Source organism: Temnothorax nylanderi, unplaced genomic scaffold (assembly GCF_030848795.1).
Source record: "Temnothorax nylanderi isolate EJ_2023f unplaced genomic scaffold, tnyl_v1.0 TNYL_tig0084_pilon, whole genome shotgun sequence".
Classification (NCBI taxonomy): Eukaryota; Metazoa; Arthropoda; class Insecta; order Hymenoptera; family Formicidae; genus Temnothorax; species Temnothorax nylanderi.
In genome coordinates, this window is record NW_027249146.1 from 399,173 (window position 1) to 420,013 (window position 20,841).

General features: G+C 36.7%; 1 protein-coding gene and 1 long non-coding RNA gene across 6 annotated transcripts; one reads left to right on the plus strand and one right to left on the minus strand.

Annotated features, from left to right (window-relative positions):
• Positions 1-9,618: 9,618 nt before the first annotated feature.
• Positions 9,619-12,044, minus strand: LOC139774656 (uncharacterized). 2 transcript variants are annotated; one of them, XR_011718634.1, is made up of 3 exons: positions 11,600-12,044; positions 11,446-11,528; positions 9,619-9,977 (listed from the first exon to the last, which is right to left on the minus strand). It is a non-coding gene; the product is annotated as an uncharacterized lncRNA (long non-coding RNA). The 2 variants fall into 2 exon arrangements; XR_011718633.1 differs by lacking the exon at positions 9,619-9,977 and having other exon boundaries at positions 10,956-11,528.
• A 723-nt stretch (positions 12,045-12,767) lies between these two features.
• Bbx (bobby sox) lies at positions 12,768-20,369 on the plus strand. Of its 4 annotated transcripts, XM_071710038.1 has the most exons (9): positions 12,768-12,982; positions 14,345-14,814; positions 15,718-15,918; positions 16,068-16,520; positions 16,631-16,806; positions 17,155-17,277; positions 17,361-17,468; positions 17,723-18,042; positions 18,345-20,369. In XM_071710038.1, exons 2-9 carry the CDS (start codon positions 14,710-14,712, stop codon positions 18,431-18,433), a joined length of 1,575 nt encoding a protein of 524 aa, XP_071566139.1. In that variant the 5' UTR covers positions 12,768-12,982; positions 14,345-14,709; the 3' UTR covers positions 18,434-20,369. The 4 variants fall into 4 exon arrangements, with proteins under 4 accessions (XP_071566139.1, XP_071566141.1, XP_071566140.1 ...); XM_071710040.1 differs by lacking the exon at positions 14,345-14,814 and having other exon boundaries at positions 12,770-12,982; XM_071710039.1 differs by lacking the exons at positions 12,768-12,982; positions 14,345-14,814 and adding an exon at positions 13,091-13,576.
• The last annotated feature ends 472 nt before the right edge of the window (positions 20,370-20,841 follow it).

Sequence of the window (20,841 nt, forward strand, 5' to 3'; positions counted from 1 at the left end):
AATTATTTATTTTTTTAACTCGATTTAAAAATATTTACCTACCTTTTATCTAATTTTTAATTAAACAAACCGCGTTGTGTTATAAATGCATAATAATGTATACGCACATTTAACAAAAAAAATGAAAAAATTTAATTAATTTGCCGTTCAATTTTAGTAAAGAAATAATAAAGTTATACGAAAAATGTTATGAAGTTATTATCATTGTCGTTATTACCAATATTATTGCTGTTACTAACGAGCTAAGCACGCTTCTTACAGTTATGCTATCAGAATAGAAAAGAATACTACAGTATATAGTTATGAGAAATTATTACAAATTATTGGTAGTGTTTTGATGGTATTATAAGGGCTCAGTCACAATGAGAAAAATAAGGAATAAGATAAAGGAATAAGGAATAAGGGAATGTCGCATCTCACTTCAGTACATGTACATTAAAGTGAGATGCAACATGCCTTATTCCTTATTCCTTTATCTTATTCCTTATTTTTCTAATTGTGACTGAGCCTTAACACAACGCTATTCTATTAAAGTGGAAAAGTCATAATTTAATTGCATTATGATTATGTATTTATGATGCTACGACAACAGTGCCATTAATGTCATATGATACGATAGAAATCGATTGTCACACATTCTCATATTGAACGAAAGAGCTGCGCCGCATTAGCGACATCACTAATTACCGAATCAGATAATATTCTAATATATTTGTAGATACAAGAGCATAGTTAAACTCGCTGAACTACATTTCTATTATCACGCAACAATTCAAGTAAGATAAAAATTAAAGGAAAATACATAGTATCATTAATGTAAAAGACAATAATTATGAAAAGCAATCAGAAATGCAAATATCATTGAGGACAAAAAAATTGTAATTATATTAATTCCGTAATATCTGGATATTACTCTGTGTAATTTTCATTAGTAATATCACTAAGAAATATACAGTGATACATAATATTAATAATATTAAGTGATAATAATATTATACCGTCAGTAATGCTCTTTGTAATTTTGAGCATTACATAAAATTTGTACACATATCATTTGTAGATTATTTACATAATTCTTTTCTCGAAATCAAGACTTATGTATAGTTAGTTTAGTTTGAAAGGTGTATAAAAAATTAGATCAATATAAATATTATTTAAATAAGAGTTAAAAGCTATTTACGTAATTTCTAATTTAAGCAATAAGTTATTAAAATATTCTAATTATTATTTGCTAATATCTACTTATTAATTTTTACAATTATTATTTCATATTTAATTTGAGTTATTTGTCTTAATTCCCATATTTTATTATAGCTGAACTCCAACACAAACGCTGGTTATTCCTTTTTTGCTAATAATTTAAAACATTCTTGCGTGGGGAGGAAATCGCGTCATTTCCGGTCATAAATTAAAGTCTGCCTCTGTCGTAAACGATAATTGCAACCCTGCTGGACAGCAAATTAAACGAGTGCGGGGACAATGAAAGTGGTGCACAAAGGCGACTCAGTACGATCGCCGTGAGTGAAGAGAGCGACGACGAGCGAACGTGACTTCTAACTAGAGGACCAAGAGGAACATAAAGCGAAAGGTTAAAAAGGCGAAACAACCGCCGAGAGTGATGGCCAGCACTAGTTGTGCAATTCACAACTGTGCGGTAAAAGTATACTCTTGATACAAAGTTGGTCTTTTCGATAAAGCAGAAGAAAGCAACGTGAGGTGCAGAAAATATATGGAGACAGTTACATTTCTATTTCGCCGCGCGTGTGACGAAGTAGAGGGAATGTATAATAAAGTGATATTATATGAAAGCGCTAAAGTAATTGTCTTCGCAAATAATGAATATATTTATAAAACAATTATGAAAAACATTTCTTTTGGCACATAATTTCAGACGATAAACTACAAAATAATGGTATTTCTCAAATGACAAAATGTTATTTTAGTCGCAATAATTTTATAGGGAATCATCATGTGTTACGCAAACTGTAATCGACGATCTTTTTAAATCTACTGATTGCGACAGTTCAACAATATTTAGAATGCACTTGTATCCAATGTATTTAATACGATTCGAGGTGCCGCATCGAGGTGCCGCATCTCTAACGTTGAGTATTTCTAAATTTCGCGAAATCACGAATTACGCTCGACTGAGAGATCAGTAATCCTCCCGTGAAATTACTTTTTGCTTTATATTTTGGCTTGAGATCGAAATTACTCGTGTGGAACGCAATAAAGAAAATTCGAATTTAGACATACGAATTTCAATTACGAATTCAAATTGAGAGCAATATGTTCGATTTAAATTCTTTAAAACATGTAGATATTGAAAAAAACTGGGATTTTTGTAAATTTATAAATCGCCGATCCTTTTATAATATTTCTTGATATTATAATGATTAATATTTCACTTGAAAACTCTTTTTTAAATATAAGTTTTAAATATAAATTAAAATTTTAAATATAAGTGATAAAATTTCGTTAACATTTATCAATTTATGAAAAAAATTGCGTTACACCAACTTGCACAATTAATAGAGTTTCGCTTTTGCTACGTTTAATATAATAATTTTATTATTTTAAGTCTCCTCAATATTGATCGTCAACATACTTTCGTTTTATCGCATAGTAACTTTTTAATAATCTTTGATGATGTTTAAACATACTAATAATGCTGAAGAGAAGTTGCATCATTTGCTTCTATCAATTTCTATCTCCAACGCCAACATTAGATATGCATTCATTGTCTATTTGCATAGATTTCTACGCTAATTACTCTCTATCCGAAAAGCCGTGTACCTGGTTATTATCGTATTTGATTCTATCCAACAACCTATCTTAACAACCATTATTTGCATTTTGACCGAAAATTTGCGCGTGAGTGATAAATAGTTTGAATTATTAATTAAATTATTGATCAATTATAAGATGAAAGTTTTTATAATTCTGAGCATGTGTGTAATATCAGAAATTTTGTGTATCACGCTAGTAAAGTGTTCTCTATCTAATTTTCTGAAATTTGCTTTAAGAAAAATTAAACATTTTTTTCCTGCCATTCTTTAATTCTTTACGTTAAATATATCGATAATCGCGAATTAGAAGTTTATTAACATCAAATAAAAAATAATCTTTTAACTATCTATCGTTCCAAAACTTAGTCAGCCAAACTAAAATTAAATTTTCAATTTTATAAATAACCACAGATTGAAACGTAATATGAATCTGAGGTCGCCTCTCGATCTGCCATTTATTCTTATTGTCATTTTATGGATTTTTGAAAGACAGCTCGTATATTTCTTATTATCCGAAGAACCGATCATGTCATGCTTATCGAGATTACTTAAGCGGAGTAAATTAACCTGCCATGTTACTGTCCCTGGCAGCACCCTTATTTGCGTAGCACCACTCCTAGGATTCGATAGATTGCCGATGGTAGTATAAATTATGACAAAGAGAGACTTATCACAAAGAAGAGTTATGTAATAAGACCAGGGCGGTAGAAGATTCTTCTGTGAGAATGAGATCTTGCAGAAAATTAACGAGATGAGTGAAGATAAATCCGTGCTATATCGTGGAAGGACCTTGCGCAATCCTCTTTTATATCCGTTCTTATAAATAATAGACGCACAATTTCCTCGTGGTAGTTAATTAGTTTTATAATTAATTCTTATATTTTCCCCTGGTGACTGGATTGTGCTTCGGATAAGGTGTACTTATTAAGATGACCATTGTGTAATACGTTTAATATTTTGAAATAATCCTGTATTCGAGAAACGACAGACATATTGTTGCCGTAATTATTAATGTGAAATCAAAGTATGCCATATAAAGTAAAGTATATCATTATCAGTACTCCATAAATTGATACTAATTGACGTTAATATATCAATTTAACGAGAACAAACCCATTTTGTGAGATAAACGCAGGAGGAAGGAAATGTTGTAGTTTCCGGTACAGAATACATCGCTATCGCTTCCGGATATGAATGTTTTATTCCGTATAATCCCGATGCGTAAGTGTATTTATTCCTTTGGTTGATTATCAGGAGGAAATGTGAAACATAGAGGAAAAATATCAATCGCGGAAATTGCAGTCCGTGTTTCTACATTTCGTAATCCGATGGGATGGCTTTTATATAAAAGGAATCTTTAAGGGAAAATATAGAATATACATTATTTCATGTTCTGTTATCGGAAAATGAGGAACGAAACATTTTTATTGTCTCCTTTTATATAAATTAGCGACACCCAGATACGTAATAACTGCTAAAGATAATGACCATATAACTTAATTACAGAAATAATTGCGATGCTCGTTGAAGCTTATACATATAGCGAACCGGATCGCGTTATGTGCCTCGATAAAAAGCAATTGTCACAGCCAAGAAATGAAAAGAAAACAGAGTTCACGATGCATTTTGAAGCAATAGAATAGTTTTCCGATAGCGTGCACCCGTCTGTAACGGTTTACAAACCGGCCAAGAGAATAGTGCTGGAGGCATGCTCTTTTGCACCCTCCTAAGGCAACGATGCGCGCAAATTAAATTCGATTTACTCCGAAATGCGGAGCATTTCTCTCGATGCAAATATCCGAGAAAATAATAAATGATGCAATAATTAATTCATCTTCATGCACGCGCATACGACAATCTAATTTAAAATATATAATAGATATATATTAGTAAAATATAATATTACATATAATACTCTGGTTAATCAGTTGTATTATTTTGCAATTATGATTTTTGTTTATCCGAGATATTTATTGAAAAATAAAGATATTAGTCACAAAAACAGTGCTTTCACACAAACGGTTTGTACAAATGACTTGACGATAAACATATAAAAATTAGAAGATTCAGAACGATGAAATTTTTAAAGCCATGTAAAAATGGATACGTTACACTTGCGGATTAACTATAAGATATTTTTATGCGACATAATATTTTGTGCGGCGAAAATCTGTCGGATATCTGTGATTAAGCAGCACACGCTTCGTGACTAAAACCGAATGGCTGATTTTCTAAAAGGAATATGAAAGCACGAAGAATACGAAATTCGCTAATTTATATTATTTATAACTTTTAAAAGGTAGCGCGATCTTAATCTTATTCAAAAGCTTTCGTAAATGTGGCTATACTATAAATAAATGAGAATCCTCGCTTAAAATTCGGAAGATGTATAGGTCATAGCAAAATAGCAAACAGAATGTTCGTTAGCGTTTGATTTGCGCCCGGGACACAGTTTCATCAAAGAGACTTTAATGTAAATAAATTTACCCTCGATCGCGATCTCGTGCCAAATCGCTCTCTTTATGCATCACAGAGGAAAATGGTATTTCAAAGTATTTCTATTTTAAGCTGATAATCTCTATCTTTGACAAATAGAGGAAGATTAAGAAGATAATTAGAGATTAGATGTCAACAATTTGATGTCAACAAAAGTTATATGCAATATTTTATCAAGCCATTTTTTAACTAGAGAAATATCTATTCTCTGCATGTATGTTTTGTCAAATATAATTTTGTTGTTTTAAAAATGTAACAATAAAATATGATTTTCTCTGTATTTAAATCAAATGCAATCTTCCTATTGAATGAGAATTACAATTCACACTGACAGATTGCAATTCATGCTAGTTAAATAAATGTATGAGTGTGAAGTAATCGACTTAAAATGCGCACTGTTTGTTCCACAATTATATCTACCGCGACTGTAAACGTTAGTTCAAACCGACGGGTGTCTTACTACTTCATAAAGTATAATTCCAGTCTGTGCGTATAATTCACTATGAAAGCGACTTTCCTCAGTTTAGATGCAAACACGTTCAAATCTCGATGCGAAGTTACCAGCAAAAACGAATTAAATTCACGAGAAGATGTCGCATGTCGCATCCTCTTTAAGAGACCGCTCGAGGAATGTGTCAAAACGGGCATTATGCGCGACACGATACAGACGTGCATTCTCGATGTGAGTGCACCACCGCATCTTGGAAAGTTCCGCCGTTCTCGAGATAAGTACAAAGAACGCGCTCGCTTGTGCTAGCGGTCCAGAATGACTTTATTAGTTCACGAAGACGTCTGTTAAAGTTGATTAACGCTAAATCTCGGATTGTGCCAAACTTGCGCATTTCTACGAAACCGCATAAATTTCCCATTTTCCCTCAAGAGAGGAAAAGTATAACGTGGAGACGAGAAACTATAAAGCCTGCTTTAGACGATTTGTAATTCACATCGAACTTGACGATAGAATTCTATTTATAATTTTGATACGTCATAAATAGAATTCTTTCACAAATTATTTTTATTATCATGAACTATGCATTCTGACATGAATTCTAGACAATTTAGAACAAAGCACGCCTATTATACTATCTGCTTCTTGCCTCTCGTGTTATAACAAGCCAACAAACGCGTGTAAACAAAATGCGGGAAGCTTCATATCAGGAGCGTTCGTACTATAAATACGGAGTTGTAATCACCTTAATTAAGATAGCTAGTTAATTATTAATAACAAAAATTCCAATTATTAATCTAGAATAAAAATAGGAAGTAATAACTAGACAGTTCTCTACGCCGGTTTTAAAAAAAATGCCGGTGCTTTTTACGCGTTTTTATAGGTGGTCTTAAAAAAGCCGCCCACGGTTTCTATATAGGTGGGTCTTTAAAAAATTGCACGGTTCAAAAAATTCTTAAAAAATACTTCACGGTTTTAAAAAAACCGCACGCAACTTCAACTGCACGCGGTTTCAGAAGAATCGTACGCGGTTACAAAAAAAATCGTGCATAGCTTCAGAAAAACCAAACACATTATATAATGATTTAGAATTTTAGTTTGGTATCACTTAATGTTAAATTGACAAATAAAAAATCGCTAAAAAATGATTGTTTTGATTCAAACTATTTAAAAAAAGCAAAGCATTAATATTCATACAATTAAATCATTAACCGTATAAATCACAATTTAATTAAGAGTTAAAATTTAATATCATCGAATAATTTTAATTGAATAATAATTGAAATCAATATCATTTAACGCGCGTTACGACCAAACGATTAAGTACCATGTAAAAGGTCGATTTTAATTAAATCTGATGATTGTCAAAGGCATGACAAACACAATTTTCATTTAAAACTCTACTACATTTCATTAGATTATTTGGTAATATTTGCCAATAAATCTCTATCACGATTCTCAAACGCATAAAGTATAATATAATTTAATCGATCCTTAGGTTCGTGCTAAATCGAGCTAAATCGAGCTGAATCAAGCTGAATCGAGCTGCTTTTAAAGAGAAATCGCGAAGCATTCTCTCCGGGACGACGTTGTCGTTGATAAACGGACGCTATGAAGATTTCAAGTCGAGTCATCGAACCATACAGACGTATTTAATTCAGCTGCGCTATATTCTGTTCTTAATGAACGTATTCATTTCCGCAAGCTTAGTGCCTTTATTTGTGCGTGTATACGGGAATGCGCGAGAGCTGACGCGAATGCGGGGAGCGAAATCACGTGAACAAGTCTTAGACATAATATAATATAATATAGAATATGAAATATTTAATATTGTACATGAAATTAATTCGAAATTTTTATTTACCGAATTCAATTTAAACTGAAAAAAGCGTACGTAAAAATACTTTTGATTGCCAAAGTAAGTTTCTCCATATCCTTCCATATCCTTTTCTCTGACATCGAATTACTCTTGAAATGAAGAGGAAAATGTTCGCGTAGGACGGTAAAATCACTTTTTACGGCTAACTTCTCTCGGGAAATCTGACAAAGTCATGATTATAATTTATCATTCCTTTTGTCCCTCATCCCGAACTATATATCCTCGTACATACTGGGTATCCCAGTTTCGCCGTACGCTTCTTTTCATATATATATATAGATATATATATATATATATATATATATATATATACATATATATACGAGAACAACTTGGAGCGAATTTTTTCTCGACGAAAATTCAGCTGAAGAGACCAATTTTTTCATATTATTAAATATGTGCATAATTTGAGGCTCGTCTTAAGTTAAAATTCTAAGAGCGAAACTTATTCAGAAACTTTTTTTAAAATAAAGAATAATTTACTTACAGTTAAAGGAGGGGAAGAATTAAGATTTTCTTATCTATTCGCAGCTTTTTGAAACTTAATTCCTGAAGGTTGTTAGATGTAAAATGTTTAATTCAACACTACTTGTTTTACTAGAACTTTTACCAAGGAATAGCCCTGAATAGTTGTGAGAAATCTCGGGTACCGTATATATCTCGTGAGTAAAAATGCAATTTGGTTATCGAGGCCAAACTTGATTATCGTCGTGGCGGGATAAATCTCAGAAGAGACTAGCCGGAGACTGGCAACGAGACGGACGAGACGTGCTCGTAAATCAAAAGGGGGAAGGACGCCGCGTGTCTTAAGCCAATCAGAATTGCGTAAATGAGTTATAGTATTGTTGTTCGCACATCAGCCACGTGCTTTACCCTCCATGAGCTTTTGATCTCAAATCTCTTTCGGCGCCGCGCCGTTCCCCCGTTTCGCTTCTCGTATCACGAATAAAGACAAATCTAATCGACGGTGAAAAGGATTTCGGCCCGTCATTGCCCACCTAGAACGATGTTTTCCTAAAGGATTAGACGAAGTAAAAGTCATCTATTTCGTAAGCAAGTTAGAGCAAGTTAGCAGTATCCTCACAGTGTGAGCTATATACTGTTTGTGAGTAGGTACGACAAAAAAAAAGTAGGACTGAAGGCGTCAAACGCGCAATATAAGATTAGTTCAGGTAAAAATACGACATAAAAACGCGCGAAAATATTTTTAGAGAAACAATAAAGATATGAAATAATTAAAACGCGACGTAATTAAAAGTATCGTGGCAGCAGAAAATTTGATGTAAAGTTATTGCGAATTATTAGGATTTTAATTTAAAAATGCCGTTCTCCTATAAAAAGGAATATTGGTAGACGACGAAGATTATTACAGGTAAACTTTCGAGCGAACTTAAAGAAATCTGATAAAGAACTTTGTTCGAGTCGCTCGGAAGGCCAAAAAATCATCCAGCCGGATCAAAGGCATGCAGATCATAGCGCCCGATCGCTATGAGACAACGGCTGCCAGAGATTGACTTTTATATGAGTTTACATCGTACGGGGAGGACAGGGAAGAAGAGTGTATACACAAAGGGTAACACGTAAATTAAATTTCGCAATATTCGACAAGAAAGACACGTAACTTGCAGCGCATTCGCTGTCTATATCGGATCGCCGAAAAAAAAGGAGCAATCTAGTAATAGGTTAGGCAAACTGCAAATCTCAAAAATTTACAATAATCACAAATATATTATTACAAATTTTAATATTTTAGATTTACGTTTGTAACTATTTTTAAATTACATTTTAATTCATCCTGGATTTACGAAATAAAGGAAACTGTTTTCATTTAGTATAAAAAAAATTGCTTTGTCATTAATTTAAAGAATATAAAAAATAATAAATGAGAGAGAGATGTTATTTTATATGCAATTTGAAATATATATATTAATTTTCCTTTCACTTCTGATAATGAATGTAAAAATACTATCTATATATATGTAGATAAATATACAAAATATAAAAATTGTCAAGGGCGAAAAGAAACGTTACATTCATTCCTGTTTTTGATATTAGACATTAACATCAATCATATCACAACAGATATAATAAATTAAAATCTAAAGATGTTTCTTTTTCATAGAAAACGTAATTATGGGAAATTGTCATAAAGGAGTAAACAAACTCCAAAATCGAAGGTAAACATGTTAACAGATTTCTCATCCTCTTTATCATTAATTATTACTTTAAAATCGCACGACTCACCGAATCGTCGAAGTTCTGCGATTCAACCTTCGTTCCTTCGCTGCGGGACCGCCACGACACCATCACGATTTCGTCAAAATTCCGCTGTGATGAACGGCACAGTTCCACCAAGTAGTATAATCTGTAAAAACAGTAATATTTCAAATAAACTATATCCGTTTGTCTACGCTAACGTCGCGTGCCTCTTTCGCGAAATAGGCTGTCGCCAAAGCGGGAATGACGATTCATCGTGTAACGCGATCGAATAACTACAACTGAGTTCGTGCAACCTCCGAGAAAATGACTTTCCCAGGGTGATCAGTTTCGCAGAGATAGGCTCGCGATTTATTTGTACGCGCGGAAAGGAAATCCCTGTTCCCCCGGGGAACGCATACCAACGTATACCTCATTCATTCTAATCCGGATGCAAATCCACGGCAAATAGACGACGGGATGACTACCAAGATCCCCCCGATATTTATTTAAGACCGGCTTTGAACCCGACTGTCGTACTTGCTACCCGCGATTTGAATCCAGACAGTTCCTAGTCTTCCCGCGCGGGGCGCCACAAACAATTCGAGCGATTCAAATGACTGATCCGAAGTGCAGTCGATCAAAAAGTGAGCGGGAATTTCCACCTTATCGACCGTCGCACAAAAATTCTAGCAACACTTTGACAAATTATACATATATATATTTTCTCAAAAGTATTAAATATTACGAGACAAAGAAATAACTAAAAATTCGTTCTCGAACGTATTAAATCGTTTCAATGAAAATCATTTCTCGCCTCGTCAGAAAAATTTATATTTTTCCGCTTGCATGCATGCACGTTTGTGCATAAAAAAAAAACACAACGCGTTTTAAGCTGAAGCAAACATAATTATTTCCGTTCAAAACGCGGCTGCAATTATGACGAAATGAATATTATCAACAATGGAAGTAGTTAAATATAAATATGCCTGTTATCGCGAATGACAATCGGCCGAAGCGTAATTATTACGGAGTGGAACCAAGCTTAAATGTTTGTCGTATAGTTCGTGCCTCGCTATCTACACATATGTGGTAAACAGAACGTAAATACGTACGGACGGAATTATATCGCGCTCGAAGGAAGATGTCCAAGAAAAAGAAAACGCGTAGCGTATTTATTCATATTCATGGCCGCATTGCACATTATTGTCGGTGTGTGTGTGTGTGTGTGTGTATGTAGAAAATAAGCACGTGGCACAAAAACTGATATATTCTCTTATTTATAGCCGTATCGCGTTGGAATAATTCAGCGGATGACAAAAGTTGTCATTTCATTTGCGTGATTAGCAGGGATTTTTTTTTATTTTGACACGTCCGCTATCGTGATGATATTATCAGAGTGCACTATAACGTAAACTTGAACGTTGAGAACCCCAGAATCTTAAGATATATTTTCTGTGAAATATCATGTTATTTCTTTAATTATGAATTAAAAGGAAACGTAGTAGAGCTTAAAGGGAATAAAACGAGTCGCATGACGAACTGTCCCATCGCTATCGTCACTATCATCATTGATAATTGATCTACGTTAAAAAGCATAAAAATACTGTGTTTTTTTGTCAACGATATATTTTTACCCTTTTATTTTTAAATATATTACGCCTAGCGCGCACAACGGCCAAGCGACAGCGTCCATTAATCTCGAACCTTGCTCTTTATCCTGAAACAATAAAGACACATATAATGCGTGGACGCGTGACGTATATCTTATATATATATATATATACTTACACAATCCTTTCGTCACACGAGATTATCGATCTACCATCGATGCCTCGTGTCAGCGCGACGAGAGCTCTCCTAAGCCTAATCTGTTTCGCCCGAAGCCAATTTCCTCGGATATCTATTCTCAGCTTTGTTCTCATCGAAAGCGTAAATAACAGATACTCCGACGGGAGCGAGAGAGAGAGACACAGAGAAGGAAAAAGAGCGATAGGGAGAGACGGAGAAATAGATAACGCTATTTACATGCCATTCTACGTTCCTTATCCGATCTTTCTTTGAGAACACCCGAAAAAGTGATTCATTCGCTCGCTTCCTGTCCTTCCCTCTCCCCTCTCGCGACTAAATTTGCCGAGCAGGGGGGCCGGGCGAGTAGCGACGGAGACGGCGGTGACGGCGGCGACGGCTCTAAATTTTGACAATCATCCGAACGACAGCTGTTGCGTCGACGCTGCGCACGGCGATCAGCTGTTGCGGCGTGCGCGCGCCGCCTAGGGACTTTCGCGGGGGCGCGAGCGCGCGTGCGCGCGCCGATCCGCGGCGCGCGACAATTCAAAGGGCCAACGGTGCGCGGAACTCGACGCTGGCCGGAAACGCCGACGTGAATTCCCGAGATCGCTCGCACCCGGCCTCCTGGTGGAGATGACGGCGAAGACGCGCGGGTCTGCCGTAGCGAGACGCAGACGTGACGTCGACGGTCGCGCGACGTTTCATTGAAAAGCTCGTCGGCGAAGATATCTCCGGGATTCCGCGATTCCGACGATCGCGGTTGCGCGTTGAACGTATTCGTCGCGCGAGCTTCGTTTCCGGAAGATGCGGGAAACGAGGGAGAGACAAAGAGAGAGACCCAGATAGCACGCTTGTCTGAAAGGCGTCATAAAGATATCTTCAAAACATCTTTTAGACATACACGTGCCTAAAAAACATCTTAAGGACGTTTTTATGATATTTTTTTAGACACGCGTGCGTCTGGCGAGAGAAAGAAATGAGGAAAAAGAGAGAAAGAGAGACGTATATAGAGCGAGCAAATGGACGTCACACGCTGTACACTGTATCCTACGAGAATTTTCTCTCACGTGGGCCGAGTGCGGCGGCCGTGTGTCAAGCGTGCGCGTCGGTGGGAAGCGGGACGAGCGGAGGAGGGGAGAGCAGTGCTCGCGCAAAGCGCAAAGCGTGAGAGAAGGACGGTGGACGTGGGGACGAGCGAGAGGGAAGAGCGTGCGAGCGAGCGTCACGGAGCGACGGAGGAGCGATCGAGTCCGGGCGTCGCGTCGGGCGGCGCGGCCAGTGTGGAACGGGCCTTTATCTGTGCCCCGTCGTGTCCGTATCATGCGCCGCTGAGTGAATTGTCAAGTGAAATCAGCAATGGCTGCCAACGAGCAACAGCGCAAGGTGAGCGAGCGCGAGGCGGCCGCGCGGATTTCTCACGCACCGCGCCGGCGGAAACCGTAGCGGCGCGGTGTCGCGCTGCCCCGTCGATCCCGCGGGACGGAACGTGCGCGCGCGGCGCGTCGCTTTTGTGTCAAAAGTCACTACGCGCGATCCGCGATCCGCGATCCGCCTCTCTTTCTCTCGCCGCCGTTTACCGCGGGGAACACGACGTATACGTCGAGACGTTCTTCCGTCGTTTTTGCGCGATATCGACGGAAACGTGCGACGCGAGGCGACGGTGGACGAGGAGGACGAGGACGGAAACGACGTTCATCGTTCATCGTAATCATCGTGACTCGTCACGACGACGAGGAACGGAACGACCGAACGACGGATCCCCCGGGATAACGTTTCCCCCTCGCGTGCGCCCCCCCCTCCCTCCCTCCCTCGCCCCGCATTCGCATTCTCGGATAATCGCACGTCTTCATTCAAAGATCGCGCAGTCGGTCGCCCGTATTTACATCGGTCAGCCGAGCAGCTGTCAGTGCGCGACGTACGGTGCGATCGCGTCCCAAGATGCGCGACGAGGATCACGAGGATCACGAAGATCACGACGTGAGTGGCCGTGTGCGCTGTGCGTTTTTCCCTGGTTTTCCCCCCCGATAAGCCGAAAAAAGACTCCTCAGAGAGAGAGAGAGAGAGGGAGAGAGAGACGACGACCGAGGAGCCGAGGAGTCGCGCTGCGCTCTTCGCTCTTGTTTTCTTATCCGCTCTCTTGCGAGGGGGTACCCCCGCGCGGAACCTTTGCTGACGGTGCAATCGAGGCTCGAGGCGCAGCGCAGCGACGAAATAGAGCCGTAAAGCCGTTCGACGCGAGCTCTGGCGTTTCAACGCGTGACAGCTCTCGGGGCGCTGCTCGAATTCCCGTCCAACGGGTATACCGTGTCCCGTCTCCTTCCCTCGTTCTTTCTTTCTTTCTTTCTTTCTTTCTTTCTTTCCGCCTTTGCGCCCCTCGGGAATTCCTCGTGGACGCTCGTGCGAGAAATCTGGCACGAGAGGGACGAGCTCTTTCCGCGGGGCGGTCGCGATATTTCGTGCTCGAGTACAAAGCATATGCGACAATTTTGTCTCCGACACTCCGACGTCGAGGGAATTGTTCCGGCGAGAACGACGTTGCGAGGATCGACGATCGAGAAGGAATAAAGAAATCGCGGCGAGGGGCTGCGATCTGCGATTCACTTTCCGTCCGCCTTTTGCGCCGATCTCCTTTCTCACGGAAGTCTCCCGTTCGGTCGTCGGGAATCTCGCCTTTCCGTCGTCTACGTCTCGGTATATGTTTGCATTTCCCGTTAATAAACGCCTCGTTTTTTTTGTTTTTTTCAGCTTTGCGGCCGCGAGTGTCGAATCGATTGCGGGGATCGCCGCGAACGGTACACGAGCGCGTTACGAGCCGAGCGTTAATTGCCGTACGCTACATCATCAGCGTACGGAACGCTTCGTGTTGGCTCCCTGTCACGAAACGGCCGTGTGTCATGTCATCGCGGATAAGCGCGACGGCGCATGATTTGCATGAGAGAAGGAACCTCGCCGATCGGCGCGGCCCGAGAGAGAGAGAGAGAGAGAGAGACACGCGGATTTATCGCCCGATGCCTTCGATCGCGGACGGATAAACGGACGGACAAGTTTCCCCATTCACACGGCCCCGTGCACGCTCTCCCGTTGAGACATATGTCGCAATTGTGCCGCACATGATCCATTTTGTGTGCAACAGGACTAGCTTTTCCTGCCTGCGCTCTCCGCGCGCGGCGAAACTTTCTCGTTTATTTTCGGCCGACCGCGGGGATCGGGATCTGGTAATCTGGTTCGCCACGATCCACGAGAACGCGTTTCCCTTTCTTTTTCTTCGTTGCCTTCGAGCTCGGGGTCGGATAAAATCGGCTAGATGTGGATCAATGTCGAGCGCAAAAGTTTCAACCGGGCGGATACGCGACCCGAGATACTTGACAAGCTGTGTCACTTTAAAGGCTGTGTCACTTTAAGGCTTCACCAGCACAGCAACATGGCTACTTATGGCTATGATGCAAAACTTGATGATACACATGATAGATATTTCCTAATGCAGGGGAGTGGGAACGGCGCATTTTTGTTGTTCATCCGAACTTGTCAAACGTGTTGCCTAGAATATCCTAGTTTGCTAATAATGTTATTCAGGATGTTGGAAGTCACTGGTCAACAAAAATTTTGAATACGTTTATGTGACATAAATATTTCACTGTGATTAGAGACAAAGATGAATCAGGATTGTGTGAAGACTGATCTTTTGTTTTTTAGAATTTTAGATATAATAATTCTTACTAAAAATAAGCCATATTTATTTTTTCAGTGATCCTTCCTCTTTCTCTCTCTTTCTTTCTAAATAAAATATATGTATAAGAGAATAAATGATATTTTAAATCAAAAAGCCATAGTGAAATACGCACAATCTATTATTGCATCATGTTATATAGATGGTTTTCGTATATTACAGTGTTTATTTGGACGCAATCTCTGGATATATGTTTATGAATCACCCTCATTTAAATAAGAATATGATACGAATATATGTCTTATTATTGTGTGTTCTTTGTCATACGTTTTTAATATGTACATGAATATAAATAAATGACATATGTGAATTGGCTATTATTTAGTTTTTATTATATTTTATGTATTTGTCTAATATATATAATGAAACAGGTTATTGTGTAAATAAACAGGAATCGCGTGAAGCCAGGGAACCAGCCCATCATGCGAGACGTCCCATGAATGCATTTCTGATTTTTTGTAAGAGGCATCGAGGCTCAGTGCGATCTGGCTTTCCGCATTTGGAAAACAGGGCAGTCACCAGAGTCTTGGGTGAATGGTGGGCAACCCTTCATCCCGATCAGAAACGTTCCTACACAAATCTCGCACAGGAAGTAAGGATAGTCGTATGAAAAATTAATGAACCGGTTATTTTGCAGAATAAAGTTATACCAAGAATAAAATTATTTTATCCAACTACCATTAGATCTATGTATATATAGAAAGACAGATACCACACGTAGCATAATTATTTCTTTTTCAGTACAAGGATGCATTTCTAAACGCAAATCCTGACTTCAAGTGGTACAAATTACCAGCACCTCCGCTACGTACTTTAAATACTAGGCCTACCAACAAGAAGCAAGAGTCGAGTAGCGGTGTGCAATCCACAGATAGTGTCAAATCTGAATATGAGTCTTCCGATTGTACAAAATCAGACAGACGGGACGGACAATCAATTCAGCCAGGCAAATTAGCGGATGAATCGCAGATTGGTGGGCTCAGTTCTCTCTTTACTCCTCAAAAGTCAGAGGTGTCTGAGGAACAGACCGTCAATGGTATTGCAGAAATTGATTCTGCCCCACCAAAACCACCCAAAAAGAGGTATACAGAATCACCTTTCCAAAGTGATCAGAAGAGGGACTGCAAGACAGACCTCTTTGGCGAAAAGAAAAGAAAAAGAGCTGAGTCAAACAACAACGAACAGCACGAAACGGTAAGAATCGAGCTGCTTATGAAGGTATAAGTTTAATTGAAATATTTTCAATTGTAATAGTATATTGTTAGTACCTATGCAGTATATAATCAATTAAAAATTTATTTTAGATCATAGAAGATGATAAACATACAATAAATTCTTTTGTGACAACACAACCAGAAGAGAATAATTTTCGTAGTGAAAGGACATGTAAAGGTTTACGTTACCAAAAATTCCTTGCTGAGCAGAATATTGGGCCTTCGGGTCAACAAGGCAAACGAAAACGAATAGTTGGAAGTCATGGGTAAGTAATTAAAACTTTTCTCTTGAGATATGGAATAAGATCGGTTTATTTTTTTAGCTGAACTTCTTGCACAGTTTATCTTTTCTCCTTTTCTCTCCAACGTGAAAAGAAAAAGAGGAAAAATAAACCGTACAAAAATTCAGCTAAAATAAACAGGCCTATATCTAACTTTATTATCTATTTTGTCATCTATAAGTGTTTTCCATTTACTGACACAAGTCGACACAAGTCTCGTTCTGTCTTTGTTACTCGTTGAATACCAAGAAAGATAGAACGACGTCTGTGTCGACTTGTGTCACTAAATGGAAAGCACCCTATAATGTTAAGAAATACATTTTATTGTTCTAGACACGATGAACGTCCAAATGAAAGAAGAAATTCCATTTCTTCAAACGTTAGTGAAAAAACAGATTCCTTAAGTAGCGAGGGAGGAAACAGTTCTCGTGGAGATTTAGAACATCTTGTAGAGAGGTAACATATTTCTTCATATTTTAGGTTTTTTCAGGGCATGTGCTAATCTTTTACACATAGAAATAATTCGAAAATATATTTAGTGCTGAAGGAAAAATGGAAGCTTCCAAACCTGAAGATACAGAAACTGAAGGTGCCGAAGATCAAGTGGATTATGGACCTTGGACAGCACGTAAAAGATTTCGAGCCGAGTATGTTTTTTGGAATTATTCCTGGATAAATAACATCTTATATTTTATCTTAATATATTTTATACTATATTAGATATATCTGATATCTGACATATTATAAACAGTATGGCTGCATTCCGATATTCACTGTCAGCAACTTTCAGTACTGAAAATCTATGATATACGTGACGTAAAATATAGATTTGCAGTACTGACAGTGAATATCGGAATGCAGCCTATATTATTCAGTGTGTTATATATAAATATTTTTGTAGAGATTTTAATTTGGAGAAGAAAATCGAGGCATTGCCGTCTTTGAGTCTAGAGGAATTTCAAGAAAAGAAGAAACAGCAACGTACGAAAAAAAAGAAAATTTTGCAAAAATTCAATTCTTCAGCTAACAAGAAACATCAAAATAATTCGTCTTCTGGTAGTCAAACTCAAAGAGTTAGTACAATAAATGAGAATTACGAGGAATCAGAGAAAGCCCATCTTGTTGGAAGCCAGAAACGGAAAGCACGAAAGCAAAGCATCACACGAAATGCTGCGGCAATAAATTCTACCAAACATTCTGAGGATCAAGAACAAAACAAATGTAAGTAATTTTTCTTAATAAGTTAATTGAAAATGTGTATTAATATGTGCTTTTATTTACATTAATGGTAATTTTATTATAGTCAGAGAAAATATACAAAGTACATTTTCTTTTTCTGTATAATTGTCGGTATACCGCAGATAAAAGCCTTACTGCAATTTATTTTTAGATATAATTCATGTAATTATTTTTATGTCGTTTAAAAATCCTATGTTAATCATTAGGACATGTTGATACTTTTATTAAATATTTAAATTTGTATGTATGACATAAGCTTTAATTAATATTTTGCACATTGATAGCTTGGTGCGCATCTCCAGATCTTGAAGCTCTAGCGTGTCTTGCAACGGTTGCCGCCAATAGAACAAAACTTACCAAAAATAATGCTTAATTGTGTAAGGTCGCACTATAAAAACCAAAACTTTATTAAGTTTTCTCTATGCAATTTCCTATCACCGGGACTATTAAAACATACTTTTTCAAGTGCTGTTATAAACGATACTGTTACAGTATCGATAACATAATGATTATTGTTAATATCTATATTGTTAATCTTTACTATTACAAATATTAATATTACGACTGCTATTGACTATAGATTATTCCATTATTCAGTATATGAGGGACGTATTCTTTTTATTTGGAATAACAGTTTTATCGAAAAGATAGGAAGGTAAATGATATCTTTTTTACAGTTTATTTTGTGAAAAGTCATTTTCTAATTACGGTTTGGAATAGATATATTACTTTATTATTTTTATGTTTCTTCTAGTTGTACATAAAACAGTTAAGTTATCTAGTATAATTGATTATTTTAATGCAAATAGTGTAATTATTTTGTCATGTGTTACTAAGTTCGATAATTATGATAATATCCTTAATTATCCATACTTTTATCTTTTCCTCGTTAAAATCTTCATAAGAATTTCTATGAAGCGTAATAATGCCAACAATAAATCTGATTATAATATAACGCGAAGCTGTGACTATACGAAGATGGATTCAATTAAATGAGTAGAACAGGATATGAACACGCAAGGATTTGTACATTCTATTTTTTCACGAGGAAGATTTGTATATGTCTTATTTTCTTAACTTGTTGCTATTCTTTTATACATACAAAGTCGCATACGTGAATTGGCATGATTGAGACGATTCTACTAGGCGCAAAGTGTAACTCTCGAGAAGAATTTATTCTCATTATTATTTCCAATAATGTGTAGAAGCGAAAATATATTTTACTTTACTTTTTATTTTATTTTATTCTATCAGCATTCGATGTACATAGGTATAGGTGCAGTATTATATACAGATAGGAGATGTGGAATATCCTTTACGATCCGACTTGAACATCAAAAAGGGTATAATCAAAATATGGATATATGTGCGACCACTGTTTATATGTTATACATGCATACACGCTATACACGCTATATTACACGTGTCAGTTTAAATGTTTATAGATTTTCAAGTGTATACACGAGTGCATGTTAGATGACTATCTCTATGTACTGAAATACGCGTATATTCGTGTATGCATGTAATAGAGTGATAAGACTACTTGCATATGTGAATGTATATTTATAATATTTATATCAGCTATATATATACATATATATCTTATTATATATACATTGTATATTTAGCGTTAAGATCAGAGGATGCGACTTTGTGCTCTGTTTGAGAAAGTAGAGACTTGTCTGTGATTTTGGCTAAAAAGGAGTTATTAATATTTTATATTTTTCTAATGATTTTTTTGTCTTTTCCTTTTCTCTTGTATTTTCACTCTCTGTGACATGTATAAAACTCTATTTTTCTCTTTTTCTATACGTGTGTGTATATAAAACTCTATAATTTTATTAACAATTTAACTTTGTGAACTCTTTGTGAAATGGATAGGAAGGATGTAACGTTACGCAATTTATGTAAGTTATGTAACGTTAATAGGTTTCTCCGTAGTTTGCAAAAGAATGTACTGATTATATTTCAAATGTGCCTTGAAGAGATATGAATATAGTGAACTAACCGACCAACAATATATTTTCGATTCATTTCGCTCTTCTGACCGCATTTTGGCTTTTACATTTGTACCTATCGCAGTATGAGACTGTCTTGCTGCAGGACTTTACAATCGGGCTTAGTTGCCAATGTATAAAAGATCGGACGATTTTATCGAAATCAGGGGAGAATGTTTCGAATTTTACTGCACAAAACATCTATGTACCTAGCTTTAAAAGAATGTATAATTTACATGAGTCTATATACGTGTACATATTATATACCACATTTATATATGAATAATAAAGATATAATATTTTGATGTAATACATATGTGATTTATAATTGTGTAGTCTGTCGTGACCTCTATGATTATTTTATTTATTATAATCAGAAAAATGTTGTTTTTTACAGAACGCTGCAACATGTATAATATTTTGTTGTTACAAAACTTATAAGTGGCATAATTAATTTTGAAATAATTATGGATTCCATAATTTTATTCAGAATATGTAATTATAAAAGCATGCATTATTATTATTATTTGTGCCCGCTATGAGGACTTTCTTTTGATAAATTAAAAAAATAAGATCTCTAAAAATTATATAATGAATGTTTGGTGTGATTTGTGTGTGTGTCCACTTTCAATATTAATATAAAATAAATATATAAATAAATATGTGCAATATACAGATTAATTATTACACAGGCTTATATTTAACTTATATTTAATGAATTTAGATAATACATTATGTTTGTATATGTCTATTATTTATATAATTATATGTATATTCTATATTT